The sequence below is a fragment of the Raphanus sativus genome, chromosome 4, assembly GCF_000801105.2.
Source record: "Raphanus sativus cultivar WK10039 chromosome 4, ASM80110v3, whole genome shotgun sequence".
Classification (NCBI taxonomy): domain Eukaryota; kingdom Viridiplantae; phylum Streptophyta; class Magnoliopsida; order Brassicales; family Brassicaceae; genus Raphanus; species Raphanus sativus.
Genome location: NC_079514.1, coordinates 40,153,202 through 40,167,581, shown reverse-complemented (window position 1 = coordinate 40,167,581; position 14,380 = coordinate 40,153,202). Strand labels below are relative to the sequence as shown.

Here is a 14,380-nt window from a genome sequence, read left to right as displayed (position 1 = left end):
CTTTTAAATTCAGTTGAATTTTTAAATTGAATATCTCACATAAAACTAATTATTGTAATACATATTATTATATCAAATCAAATAGTATGTTTTAGTTGAAACCATTTTGGTATAGTTTTTCAACTAAATATTTATCAAATTTTATACAATATAAAGGTTTAGTGTTCAAATTCCGAAAAAGTAGTTTATTATACTAACTATATAAATTAATAAAGAAAATTTTATTTCAAAAAATTAACATGATGTACTATAACTGTTAAATGTGGATTATTTTTTAATAATAATATTTTTCAGTATACTACGAATAAAATCATTAAAATAAATATTTAATTTTCTTAGTTGTCTCAACAACAAGATTACCTGGAATCTGTGAGAGTTGAGGAACATAATGTCCCACTCAGCTGCTATGGCCCATCGATCTCTGGAAAATTCCATGATATCATTGATCTCTGAAAAGAATAATTGATTCGGTTAACGAAACCCGATTGATTCCATACGAAATTAAACCTATTAAACGGAAGTTTCGCCGCACTAACATCCCATTAAATTTATAATCCGAGAAAAAATAATAATATTTATAATTTTATTTTATAATACATTTAATGTGAAAATCGAGTTTGAAGAGATTATTTCCGGCCCAAATTAAAGTCAGGCCCGTCTCAAGTTTCCATTCAAACGATAAGGTGACGTGGCGAGAATCTGAGAAACGATAAGGTGTGTCTCTCTCACTTACTTCCCCTCGTCATCGTCTGAGCTTACCAAAACTCCGGTCAAATGGCGATGACGACTGCTACACTCTTCCATGCACTTGTTCCTTCCAACAGTTACAAAACAGGAGCTGTGTCCTCTTCGTTAGTCTCAGTTCCGTCTTCTTCGTCGTCTCTCCAATTCCGCTCGCTTGTCTCGGATTCAACGTCGGTTTATGCTCGGAGGAAGTTAACCGGAGATCTCAGAAGAGTATCCTTAACTGTCTCCGCCGCCGCAGCAACTGAGCCTCTCACCGTTCTGGTCACCGGTGCCGGTGGAAGAACAGGTTATCTCTCTCTCTTTCACTCTTTCTTGTCCATCACGAAACCTACCTGATCATGTACAATGTGAAACGATGGCAGGGCAAATCGTGTACAAGAAGTTGAAGGAGAGGTCGGATCAGTTCTTGGCGAGAGGTTTGGTGAGGACGAAAGAGAGCAAGGAGAAGATCGGTGGAGAGGAGGAAGTGTTCGTCGGAGATATTCGAGACCTTGAAGCCATTGCTCCTGCTGTTCAAGGGATTGATGCTTTGGTCATTCTTACGAGCGCTGTACCGAAGATGAAACCTGGTTTTGATCCTAGCAAAGGAGAGAGACCTGAGTTCTACTTTGAAGAAGGAGCTTATCCTGAACAGGTGACAACAGCTACTGCATGTGTTTCTTGTGGGGTGGTTTGTACATTCTTGTTTGGTTTTTTTGATTCTTTTGTCTTTCTTTTGAAGGTTGATTGGATTGGTCAGAAGAATCAGATAGATGCCGGTTTGTATTCATCTCTTTAAGCCTTTTTATTTGGATTATGTAGTGATTAATAAATAGGCCATGAAACCTTAATCTATAAACAAGATGTAAGAATATGAACTTATATATCTAAAGTTTCGATTGAACATAAATAAATATTATAGTAATTGGTTTTGAGTCGGAAGTTCAGAAAACTAACACTTTTGTATGTGCTTTTATAGATAAAAGTAATGATGATCTTGTCTTTGTTGTAACAGCTAAGGCAGCTGGAGTTAAGCAGATTGTTTTGGTCGGGTCGATGGGAGGAACAAACATAAACAACCCCTTGAATAGCATTGGCAATGCCAACATTCTGGTGATTCCTCCTTCTTTGTTTTTCTTGGAACAGAGATACTGAGTTCCACTACAAGAACAAAAAAAAAATGTTTACAATCTCTAACCATGTAAATTTGTAGGTTTGGAAGAGGAAAGCTGAGCAGTACTTGGCTGACTCCGGTATTCCATACACCATCATCAGGTTAGACTTTTCATATGATTCTTAACTGTGATGGTGGTGGACATCTAATTTTTACAAATATTCCGTTGTGGAAATCAGGGCGGGTGGTCTGCAGGACAAGGAAGGTGGCATCCGGGAACTAATTGTGGGGAAAGATGACGAGATTCTTGAGACAGAGACGAGAACAATAGCAAGGGCTGATGTTGCAGAAGTCTGCGTTCAGGTGTGTGTATGTACATTAGAACTGTTGCATCATATTCTTTTGTCTCTCCTAATATACGGTGTTGTCTTATTCGAGCAGGCGTTGCAGCTCGAGGAGTCAAAGTTTAAAGCACTTGATCTGGCCTCAAAGCCTGAGGGAACAGGCACCCCAACAAAGGATTTCAAGGCACTTTTCGCTCAAGTTACCGCTCGGTTCTAATCTTCTGTTACTCTGTCTTTGTAGCAGAGTCATAGGATTAGAGACTTCGAGGAATAATAAATACATTTTGTGAGATACACTCGTCTGAATCGGCTCTTTCTATATTTCTGAAGTAGTCTTCCTCTAAAGATTCTAGATAATATCAAAAGCCTTTGAAATTTGATATCATCAAAACTAGCAAAAAGTATGATCGACTACAACTAATAACTAGGAGCTCAGATTTCAAGCTGAAGAGTTTTCCAGAAATAAGCCACTGCTTATATATCTCAGGCCTCTTCACTCTTTTCCAACCTTCACATGCAATCAATCACATTCGATGCCTCTCTCCCAAAGACCTCCATCTCAAGGAACATCCTCTCTCTTGGTCTTCCCCTGGCACAACGCACAATCATTCCCAAGCATGTCAAAAATAGAGGAGAAATGAAAGAGAGCCTCGCAAAACCATGTCACCTGGAGGCGTTGTATGCATCATTCACAAAATGCCGAAGGCGAAAAGATTGAGATTGAACCAACGGGTTTTGGGCTACTGGCACTTGAGGGATAACTCCAATATCCAATACGGTGAATCCACAGTTCGATCTCTATTAGCCACCCCATTGACCACCAGATAATTTAACATTGCATTCGTATGGTCTACGGAATAGTCGGTTGACCTCGGGTAATACAAATGGGATTGATCTTCTCTATCAAGTTTAGGACAGCGTCTCTTCAGCTTTCTACTTTGACTGACTCAGCATGCAAGTTTTCAGCGCTGACAGAGTGACAGTTAACAACAGTATACTCATCCTTGTTGATATCAAAATCTTCAAGCTCAGTAGCATCCCACTTCTTACCAATTGGCAATTGCTTTGTAGTCAAATGTCACACCAATGTGTGAATGGACTCATGTAAAAATATATTGGGGCCTGTGAGGTTATGCAGTCAAAGCATTTGATTCCATTGAGTACATAACCAATAAATCAGTTGGAATCTGAAATTAACCACGAAAAAGGAAAATTGTTGTTTTGAAATAGTTTCACGCATCGCAAAACGGCAAAAGTATAGAAGTTGATTTTAGTTGAGTTGAAATGTTGATCTCGTTAGAATAAAATCAGTTCTACATTTTTATATATTATAACAGAAGTTATGATTTTCTTTTATGTACGATTTTTTAATTTGGATTACCTTTTAATTTTTATTAAATATATTTTATTAAGACTAATAATATATATAATTTTTAATTACTTTAATCATAATATATTTTGATATCTTTTCAATTTAATAATAAATATATATTTTAAAAATTCTAAAAAATCTTTTACATGATTTTAACAAGATCTCAATTTTCAAACATTGTATGTAAATATTTTCACTAATTTCGAAATCAGCTATAAAATATTATTATACATTAATATATTTAATAAAATATAAAAAATGTAAGAGAAAATTATTATATCCAGCTAAATATGATAAATTTAATCAAAAAAATTCTTTGATTAATCAAAAAAAATGATAAATTGTATTAAATTTTCATATTTTATTTTCTTAAGTGTTTATGTTCAAAATATAATACGTTGATAATACGAGTTAACATTAGCAAACTATACAATACATGTATTTCATTAAATCTGATAATATAAGATATTTTAATAATGATATCTTTTCATTTTAAATATAAATAGTTATTTTAACAAATCTGTTGAAAAATATTTTAACAATATCTTAATTTTCGAAAAGCTTATGTAAATATTTCAACTAATTTCGTAATTATCAATGAACCGTTATTATACATTAATATATATTCAGTTATCATTTATAAAATGAAAAATAAAAAAATTATCTTATTTTGTCTATTTATAATAGTAATTCATGTTAAAATAAAATTATTATATTGAGCTAAATATGACAAAGTTATATTAAGTTGATAAATTTATTTTTAAAAATTCATAAATATAAATATTTATGCTAAAAATATAATACGATGATATAACAACTTAACATTCGCAAATTATATAATACATGTATAAAATTGATATCTTCGAATTTTGTATATATAATAATATAATATCTAAAATGAATAAACATAAAAAATATTTCTAATAGGAAATTCAGTTATAAAGGCCGACGGGTCAAAATGAACATAAATTTAATACAAAATAATTTTGAATATGTTGTTTAATGCATATATTATTTTTTCTAATAAATAAATACAAATACAATAAGATAAATATATAATAAGAAGCAACAAATACATGTAAAAATTTTAAGCAATTGATTAATTATAACATGTAAACTATAAAATTATTGTATTTGAAATATTTATATAAACATTTAGATATATGATTAATGTTAAAAATATATACCACTAAAAATATAAAATAAATTAATATATTTATATAAAACTGAAAATAAACAACTGCCTGGTTGTGCGGATCAAAATCTAGTATCTACTTACAAGTCAATACATATATTATATATATCACTTATTGTAAAATTGATTGGTACCCTCATAGATGAACATTTTGGGTAAAATTTGATGTTGGTAGAGCAAGAGTCAACATTTTGGTCATAAATAATTATGAAAAAATAAAAGAGCTCCAGTATTTGGTCAACAACAAGATACAATATAAAATTATTAAGGTCGGCCCGTCCTAGGGGAATAATAATTTGAAAATAATTTTAAAAGTTAGAATAAATATTATTGATTTTTGTTTAATATTTGTTTTCATTTTAAAATGTTTTGTTCTATATTAGTATGATTCATTGTTTTATTGACTGTTATTATCTATTCAGTTTTATTTTCTATACAATTAACTAATTTTTTTCTTACAATTAATAAGATTGATTTGAAGTTTTATTTTGTTGTTATTTGTTTAATTTGAAGTTGTTTAGTTTTATTCATTCTCTTACATTATTTTATATCGTGTGTCTCTTATTCGACTATATAACTATATTTTTTATTTTTACACAGTTGTGGATTTATGTTTATAGTTTTTTTAGAGTTCTTAACATAAATATTTAAAGAACATTCTACATTTATTTAGTTAGAATAACTTAACATATCTCTTTTTGACTAAAAAAAGTTATTCATTTTTGTTTTTATAAATTTTGAAAAACCATTTTTTGGTCAAATTAGATCCTTTTAAATCGGAGTTTTAGAAGATACATAGCTTAAATTATATATGTTTCAATTTTTGATTCATCTATTAATATACTTCTCTGTCTTTGTAATTTTAAAACACTTTTAGTTTATTATCTAAGATGAAAAATGCTTTTCAACCTTCGCTTATTGGTCTCGTTATGCTCATGGTTCTTCTGTTCGGTTTGTATTTATATTTACAATTTTATCATTATATTCAATAATAATTTAAAATTGAAGTTATTCTGATACATATTATTTTATATACTAATATAATTGTATATTGAATTCTACTGTATAATGTTGAGTTCTTCCTGAATAATCAATATTTAAGAAAGAAGATGTTCATATTTTAAGTTTTTTCTTATTAATATGCAGAAGGACTCTTTAAGCATATATTTTACCAAAACATTATTTAAATACAAAGACTAAAGTTATGTTTCAACTATTATACTAACATGAGTAATGACGATTGCTCAGAATAATGGACTATCAGCTCCTTGTCGTCAGGCATTGGGAATGAAAAATGGCAAATGTGATTTGGCCGAATGTAGAGCTGAATGTACCAGAAGAAGGAACGGGGATGGTTATTGCATTCTCGGTCCAAATCCGTATTGCAGATGTGGTTATCAATTGAATAAAAGGAATTCTTGTCTACCCTGACTTTCTATCTACATAAGAATTCAAATAATATTTATATTAATACACGCTTTTAACAAAGGAAAATAAATAATATTATTAACTTTTGTTAGTTTGTATTATGTTACCAAATATAAATAAAATAAAAAATATTGATATGTCAGTCGTCTTTTGCATTTTTCTTCAGTAGAGTAAACTGAAAATATTATATTATAGTTAGTACTTAATTTTCATTTAAAGTTGGAAGAAAAAAATAATAAAAGAAATTATTTTTTCGTGTAAGAATCTTACATATAAAAATGATTTTACTGTGTTTTATTATTAAAATGTTTTATATTTTAGTATAGTTTTCAGTGAAGTTTGAACGTAAGAGTACCGGTTAATATCCAACATGAAACTATTGAAATCAAAATGGAAGTACACAATAATATTTCATCATAATACAAGTAAATTTCCGAGAAATTAATTGCTTGAAATAAACGAAATTGGATGCAATTACTCAAACAAAAATAAGTTATCAAACTATTATAATATTTGGGTTTTAAAGTTTAGTGAGTACTAGGGGTTTGCCAGCGCTACGCACCGATTTTTCAAATATTATTTCATTACTTGGATATATAATTTATGTAGTTTTATAAATTTAGAAAAAAAACTAAAATACTTTTATTGTGTTGTATATAACTTTTACAAATAATATCAACAATGATTACAGTCATTTCACATTATATCTGTGAGTGTAGATCTGATTTCAATTCTTATAGTTTAGTCTAGTTTTAAAAGAGTTTATTGGTAATGGCCAATTCTAATCTTTAATCTACCGAAGAAGAGGCATATATATATTGTAACAAAAAGGCATATATATATATATATATATATTTCAGTACAATAATAAACATTCTAAGGTCACTTCAAAAGTAGTCAATCAAATCCGGCTATTGTTGGTGTAGCATGGAAAGAAAAAAAATATGTAGGGTAAAACTTAAGAACACCTCCAATGGAGGTTTTTCCCATTAAAGCTCTTAAAATATGTATAATGTATAAGTCTATGTATGTATATTATATGTATAAATATTTGTGAGGTTCACAATTTTTGGGGAATCCCATAGGCAAAGGTTCTTAAAACACTTGTTTTAAGAACATTTTCTCCTGTTTTAAAAACATTTGTCTATGGGGTTTGACAAATGCTTATACATATATAATATATACATACATAGACTTATACATTATACATATTTTAAAAGCTCCAGCTATCTATATGTGTTTTAAGGTAATGGAGTAAATACGATTATCGTACTGAAAATATTATGAAAAAAATTAATATGATATCACATATTTAGTGCCGCCATGGTGGAAATCACAGACTTTTTGTTCTCTTGTCGTATTGTAATTACAATCTATAGAATTCCTTTGTCAAAAATGATCAGAACGTTTAAAAAAAAACTTGCTTACGGTTTGAACATTTCTCTAGACAACTCAAAGTACCTTTGGACTTTGTCATAGTTGCAGTTCCTAACCAACTTCGACTACCATTTAAGTGCTTTAGGACTTGGTCTTTTTTGATCATACAACCAATGATGTTAATATAAAGAAGTAAATGTCGTATTAATTTATGCGTCTGAATTTACACATAAAAGGCGAAAATTTGTTGGGGCAAAAATGAAAGGGAAAACCTTTTTTGGCAACACCAAAAGGAGTTGGTCTCATATCAGTTGTGAATCCACAGTTTTATTCGTTTGTTCAGTTTACATCTAGATATTGAATAGTTAAGGAGTGTAAAGCATTCAAATATGTGAATTGATCCTTACAAAGGTTAGAGTTTAAGGACAAAAACGATTTCTGACCAGGTCCTCCAAAGTAGAAAACAGGCTCTGACATATATGTTTCCCGGTTAAGCTTTGTAGAATAACAATCATACTCATCAGAGTAATCGGATAGATACGGGGGATATTTGATCTGCATGGAATAGTCTTTGATCCTAACGTTGGTGTGGAAACAAGCTTCACCAAAGAGGTAAGATGGCCATCTTCCACTTCCCATTGTAGTTTTTGTGTGTGGCTTCTTCCTCACGTTAGGGGTATACACTTCTCCACCCCACTGCACTGCGGTGGCGCTGTGTTTTAGGTATGTGAAGAAATTTCCCGGCCAGTACCCTATCACTTTGTCTCCGCAAGTCAACCACCAGCATATAAACATGATATGGAAACCTATTATTAAAACTGAACAACATTTGAAAACTGTTTGAAAACATTAATACCAGTATAAAAAATATATACAGTATAACCTCTTTAAATTAATAATCGATAAATTAATATATACTAAAAATTTCTATAAATTAATATAATTTTATAGTTCCAAATTGAGTTTTTGGTTCAATTAGTATATCGATAAATTAATATAATCTCTATAAATTAATAAAAAAATTATAGTTTTGGTGTAGTCCCAACATTATTAATTTATAGAGGTTTCGCTGTATAATGTTATTTAGAAACATAGATAACAGTAAGAAAAAATAGTGTGCTTATCTTATTAAGTAAAATTGAAAATTCATTATATTATATGAGAAACTATTTATCTCAGCAAGGGTTAAAATATACGAAAATGATCAAATCTAATTAACTAAAAACATATTTTGTCTAAAATAATCATAAAATGTTTTTTTTTATAAATTTACTTATATGGTAGTATGTATAAAATAATATTCATTATATGATACACTTATATTATAGTACGTATAAAATATAATTAATTATATAATAACATATATATGATATATAATAGTGATATGAAATAAATAGTAATATATTTTTGAAAAATACATATTCACGGAAGCGCGGATTAAAGTATAATTTTTTAAATAGCTAATGTATCACGGATATTAACATCAGTCACATGTATGTTGCGTATCGAGATCTGATTTTGCCAATAGAGGTAAACAATGGCCAATGGAGTATTGTGTTATCGAAAGAAACAAAAAAAAAATCTTAATTGTTTTAGTGTATAGTTTGATCAAAAAGAAAAAAAAATAGTGTACAGATAAAATATATATTTTCACAATGCTGCAAGACTAAGGGAGGTCAGGAACGCTATTCATGAGATAAGATGTGCAAATCGAACAATAGCTTGTAGGGATGAAAAAAATAAAAGAAGAAGCTGAGAGATTCTTTGCAGACTTTATGTGTTCGGCTGAAAGATGAACTCTATCAAAAATAGGCTGCTTATATCTTTTTGTCATACCACATTAGTTGGTCCAGTCGAATTATATCTATCTTATTAAAACAGAAACATTCTGTTGGACCTAACATTTATTTTGTAAGTTTTTAAATTAAATACACCTTTATACTTTATAGTTAAACCTACATTAAATCACTAATGTTACTTTCTTTATACTACTATCCATGTTTCCAAACAATATACTTATTTCTTTGTACTACTATCAATGTTTCCAAACAATATATTTTTTATACTACTATCAATGTTTCCAGACAATTTAAATCCAATTAGATTACATATCGGTCATCCATCAGTTCAATCGGTTAGTCTCGAGGTTTAGTGATTTTTTTTAATATGAATATTTTAAAAACCAAAATTGAATTGCCAGATCTCCGGATTAAAGGGTAATCACAATCGAGTTGAATTTAAAAATACTGATTTAAATGCAAAAATATTTTAAATACACACTCTTTAAAAATTACCAAAATATTTGTTAAGTTATTAGTGAAATTTTTTATCGTAAAATATTCCGTCTTTAAAAATTACCAAAATATTTGTTAAGTTATTAGTGAAATTTTTTATCGTAAAATATTCCGCGCTTCCAAAGCGCGGGTCAAAATCTAGTATCTATTAAAGAAAGGTGTGATGTGGCGATTTTAAACTATGTGGTCTGAATTTTTTTACTTACGTGGACACTCTTAAAACTCTAGCTCAATAACGAAATGACGATATATATATCGACTAATTCGTCGCGATGAAGAAGAGATTGTGAGCTGACATGGCAAATTAAAACTTCCTTACTGGTTGATTTTTCAAGCTGATGTAGACATTCTAAAGACTCTAACTCAATCTCTTTTAGATATTGGGATAATATCTAAAGATAAGTTAGTAAAAAGAAAAAGAAAAGTTAAGTATGATGATAATAAAATGAATTAAAAATTTCATCTATAGTTATAATGAAAGTGTTATTTTGTAGATTATTTTGTATCTAGACCACTATTTATAGTAGATAAAATGGCAAAATAACATGTTCTAAGATATATTTTATTCGACCTGAAACTACAAGTTTTTATCTCCGATGTTTTTTTAGAATTTTTTACCATGAGGATAATCTAATATACGTTTTGATAAATGTTAAGAACCTAATATACTTTTTGTTAAACATTGAATAAAAATTACAATTCATAGTATTCAAGTTTGTTTTCTTAAACGTACATCATATAATATAACATAAAGTGGATATATATATTTTCTTGAAATTTTACAACAACTAATTAATTCCATATCGTTGTGTCATTATTATTTGAATTTACTTTATTCCTGTATTATAAAAAAATTGAAATATATCATTTTTAGCTAGATATCTAATATCTTACTAAAATATAATAAAATATTAATATATATATAAGAAATTATGTATGTCCGCTCAAAGAAGTATTAATTACTAAGACTAAATACATATCATAAATTGTAGAAATCAAAAATTTTAAAACCATAAGATATGATTCCCATTAAGAACTGTATATGTGGATGTAAAACATTACATTCAAGTAGTAATACAGCATCAGCACTACACTTAGCATAAATCACTAAAGTATATCAGTTACACTTACACAAAAATTACTAATACGAAATTAAAGTGTTAGGACTCTTAACGGCAACAATGTTTTTTGAGGAGAAAAAAGCTAAGAATGCAAGAATGCAAAAAGCGCACATGTAGTTTGGAAACGTAAAGGCAGACGTCAAATTTGGTGCTTAACTTGCTAGAAGCAGAAAGGCATCGGCAATAATACTTTCATTAATTTATCGTTGAGATAATAAAAGAAAAATATATATTATCGTAACGGTTTTATGCCGTATGATGTCGCATCAGATCTCCTTCTGAATCAGCTAGAGGATTTCAATACGTTATGTATGCCTCTAGACTCTCTCTCCCTTGCCACAACAAACACAATAAACCCGCTCCTATCTCAATCTATAAACAAACCTGAAAAATGTTAAAGAAATAAAATAAATAAATAAAGCTGACAATTCTCCTGATTAATATTCTTTACCACGTTGGATCTATCGATTAATCATTATTTATCATTGTCTTCATCTTCTTCTTCTCATCTATCATCTACCATCTCTCGAGAGAGAGAGAACAAGAGGTGTTCTTTTTAGTTTTTTTTAGATAATTGTAGATTTATGGGCATGTCAGAGATCACAAGCCTCAGTCAGGAAGAGCTAACGTTAGGTGAGGTTTCAATGACGAGAGGGGACGCATTTTCCGAAAATAAACTCGTGTTGGAAACTTGTAGGAAAAGGAAGAGATCAGGTGAAGAAGAAGACAATGACGGATTCAAAACACCAACTCGTCCGGAGAATAGAATTCCTGAGGTAAGAGAATGCCCACCGGCTCCAAGAAAAGGCGAAAAGAAGTATTCGACGATGCACCGAGGTGTAACAATGTCGTGTCGGAGACGGTTGGGCTTCACGCCTGAAAATGCTTCGTTTATAACGGATTTGCAGTGGAGGACGACGACAATGACGATCAAGAAATAAGTAATAGAGACAGAGATATTATCTTTTAGTTTTTTTTTTGTGGTTTTATTATGTCCATTTCTAGGTCAGGTTTGGAAAATATCTGAACGTTTTTTCCTGAAGATAGACAAAAAAAAAGATACTTGATTGAATTGGTATTTTGTTTTTAAGAGTTCCTGACTCTCAAATATATACTTCTGTATCAAGATGATGATTATTTGTCCATTGTTAGTTTTGTTCTTACTTGTGATATTAACGATTTTTTTAATTTTAATATATGTATGTTTTTTTTTCTTTTGAAAAGGGCTTGCTATTGCATAGTTGAAAGTTACAAGAGAATACGTATTCTAGTGATCATACATTATATATTTGTTTTTAATATAGGTATGTTGTTTTCTGTTTAATAGTTTAGAACCAACTAATTGCTCAAATATGTTTCTCATGATCTGTTACAACTCTAATTGCTTTGTATGATCGCGAGAGTTCAACGTTAGTGAAGTGTTTTGGAAGAAACACCGATTTTGCTTGTATGATCTTGTCAAGTGTACATCCAGTTTGCATTAGTAAGCGATGGAACGAAAGCAGTAACCTTATGATACCGTAATCACTAAGCTATAGTATATATTTGTTGACAATATTCACTCACAATGAACGAAGATGATGATATTGTAAAGGTAAAGTTATGTAAAGGAAAGAGAGAGAAGCAGAGAAGTAATCAAAGTGAAAAAGGGAAAGAAACATGAAGAAGAAGACATGACAAGAAAAGAGATTGGATATAGAATTTTATAAGGACTTTAGGGGTCGAGGCCTTATTTAAGTTACTTCGACTTCTAAAGTTGGAACATCCAATGCTAATCTTATTAAAAAGCCTACGGTGAGAACACTCAATCCTCTCATGCCATAAGCTTCTTCCTTTTTCTTATGGATCTTCAAAAATCTTTTTGTTTAATATTTTTGTTTTGTTGTTCAATTCTTTCTTTTTGTTGCCGTTATGTTCGTTACGTATATGTTACTCTCTTTCTTTTTATGTAGCTTTCGGTTTTGTTGACCTGTCTCCTAATTTGTTAATTAATTGACCATTTATTTATTTGATTGTAGCTTGAATGATACGTTATTGTTATTTCATTGATTATGAAAATAAATAAACAAAAAGAGATGAGAAAGAGATCTTACATCCACACATTGCCAATAGACTGCTGATACCTTAAAAAAAAAACACTTTATACCTAAATTTCTCAGACACAAATTCACACAATTAGATAATATGTTAAATTCTATGTGTATTAAAGCTTCATAGTTCAATCACTACTCTTAAGCTCAAGTTGCAGTGATTTGTGTAAACGTTTTTGATTTAAATTAAATTTAACATTCTTTCAAACAAAAAAATCACCCAACCAAATAAATATATAAATTATTGTTGATTGTTTTTTTTTTGTAAACTAATTATTGTTGATTGTTCTTCTTAAGTAACAGTTTTCAGTCGGATTCTAGATTGATTATCAGATATTCGTACATATTATATCTTTGCTATTTTCTTCGCACATGATACACATATGTATTGTATGTATATTTATCATTTTACGTATTATTTCACTGAAAACTTGAGTAATATATATTCTTTGACCAGAGAATGTGTTTGCATGTTTGTCATAGTAGATATAAAAGTGCTTGAAAACTAAATTTCTAAAAGTAGCAAAATTTCAAGCAGAAAGATAGAAATGTATGTAAAAATTACGTTTTGAAAAACCAATTATTTTCATTAAAAGGGGAATATATGGGGTAGAAATGTAGATAGAAAGAACATATGAGATAAGTAGGGCTTAGCATCGATATTGGTACGGTACTAAAGGTCCTCGGACTTCCTGGCCTATGAACCTATGATCAGCTGGTACGGATCATTGACAATATTGGCAGTACAAGGGAGACATAGAGCACCATTATTGGAGAGAAATCCATATAGTAATCAGACAAACTATTTAATTATTATTTTGAGATCAACTAATATAAAAGAGACGAGTGGCTAATATAATTCTAGTGAGTATCCATAAACCTTTTATTTAAGAATTTTAGTGCATTATCTTTTGTCTTTTTCTAATTATTTTATTTTTCTTTAATGTTAAGAAACTTCCTAAACTCTTTTGTTGGAAGTGCTCTTCCATTCTAGTATAAGAAGCATTATAGCAAAAATCAATCTCAAACTCAACACTCCATGTAATTCCAAAACCTCATAAACACAAACATATAATTTCATTTACAAAAATATATATTTTCTTAATAAAAATGTTAGAAATATCATTCTTTTCCTAAACAACTGTTTAACTTATGACACATGAATGTTGCATTTTGTGTGACTAAAGATATAAATGCATATGTACATGAAAATTTTCTCCAATTAAACTTTCTTTTACAAAAATCGACCCAAAAAAAGAAAAAAAAACAATTTAACTTGCATATCCGTTATAGCCTAGGATTAAGCCCGATCAAAACAC

General features: G+C 29.5%; 1 protein-coding gene and 1 pseudogene across 2 annotated transcripts; both read left to right on the top strand.

The window, feature by feature from the left end:
- Window positions 1–711: 711 nt before the first annotated feature.
- LOC108830249 (uncharacterized protein At2g37660, chloroplastic) lies at window positions 712–2,505 on the top strand. Of its 2 annotated transcripts, XM_018603854.2 has the most exons (7): window positions 714–1,033; window positions 1,110–1,381; window positions 1,469–1,505; window positions 1,742–1,839; window positions 1,940–2,001; window positions 2,080–2,203; window positions 2,282–2,505. In XM_018603854.2, exons 1-7 carry the CDS (start codon window positions 775–777, stop codon window positions 2,399–2,401), a joined length of 972 nt encoding a protein of 323 aa, XP_018459356.1. In that variant the 5' UTR covers window positions 714–774; the 3' UTR covers window positions 2,402–2,505. The 2 variants fall into 2 exon arrangements, with proteins under 2 accessions (XP_056862684.1, XP_018459356.1); XM_057006704.1 differs by having other exon boundaries at window positions 712–1,033; window positions 1,110–1,505.
- Window positions 2,506–11,082: 8,577 nt separating this feature from the next.
- LOC108852409 (cyclin-dependent protein kinase inhibitor SMR12-like) lies at window positions 11,083–12,216 on the top strand (annotated as a pseudogene).
- Window positions 12,217–14,380: the final 2,164 nt, after the last annotated feature.

What these genes read in the sequence shown, in the direction of transcription:
- LOC108830249 (XM_057006704.1), top strand. Translation starts at nt 775, where the DNA reads ATGGCGATGACGACTGCTACACTCTTCCATGCACTTGTTCCTTCCAAC. An exon ending in CGGTGCCGGTGGAAGAACAG is followed by an intron (nt 1,034 to 1,109) that starts GTTATCTCTCTC and finishes AAACGATGGCAG; the next exon opens with GGCAAATCGTGTACAAGAAG. An exon ending in ATTCCATACACCATCATCAG is followed by an intron (nt 2,002 to 2,079) that starts GTTAGACTTTTC and finishes TGTGGAAATCAG; the next exon opens with GGCGGGTGGTCTGCAGGACA.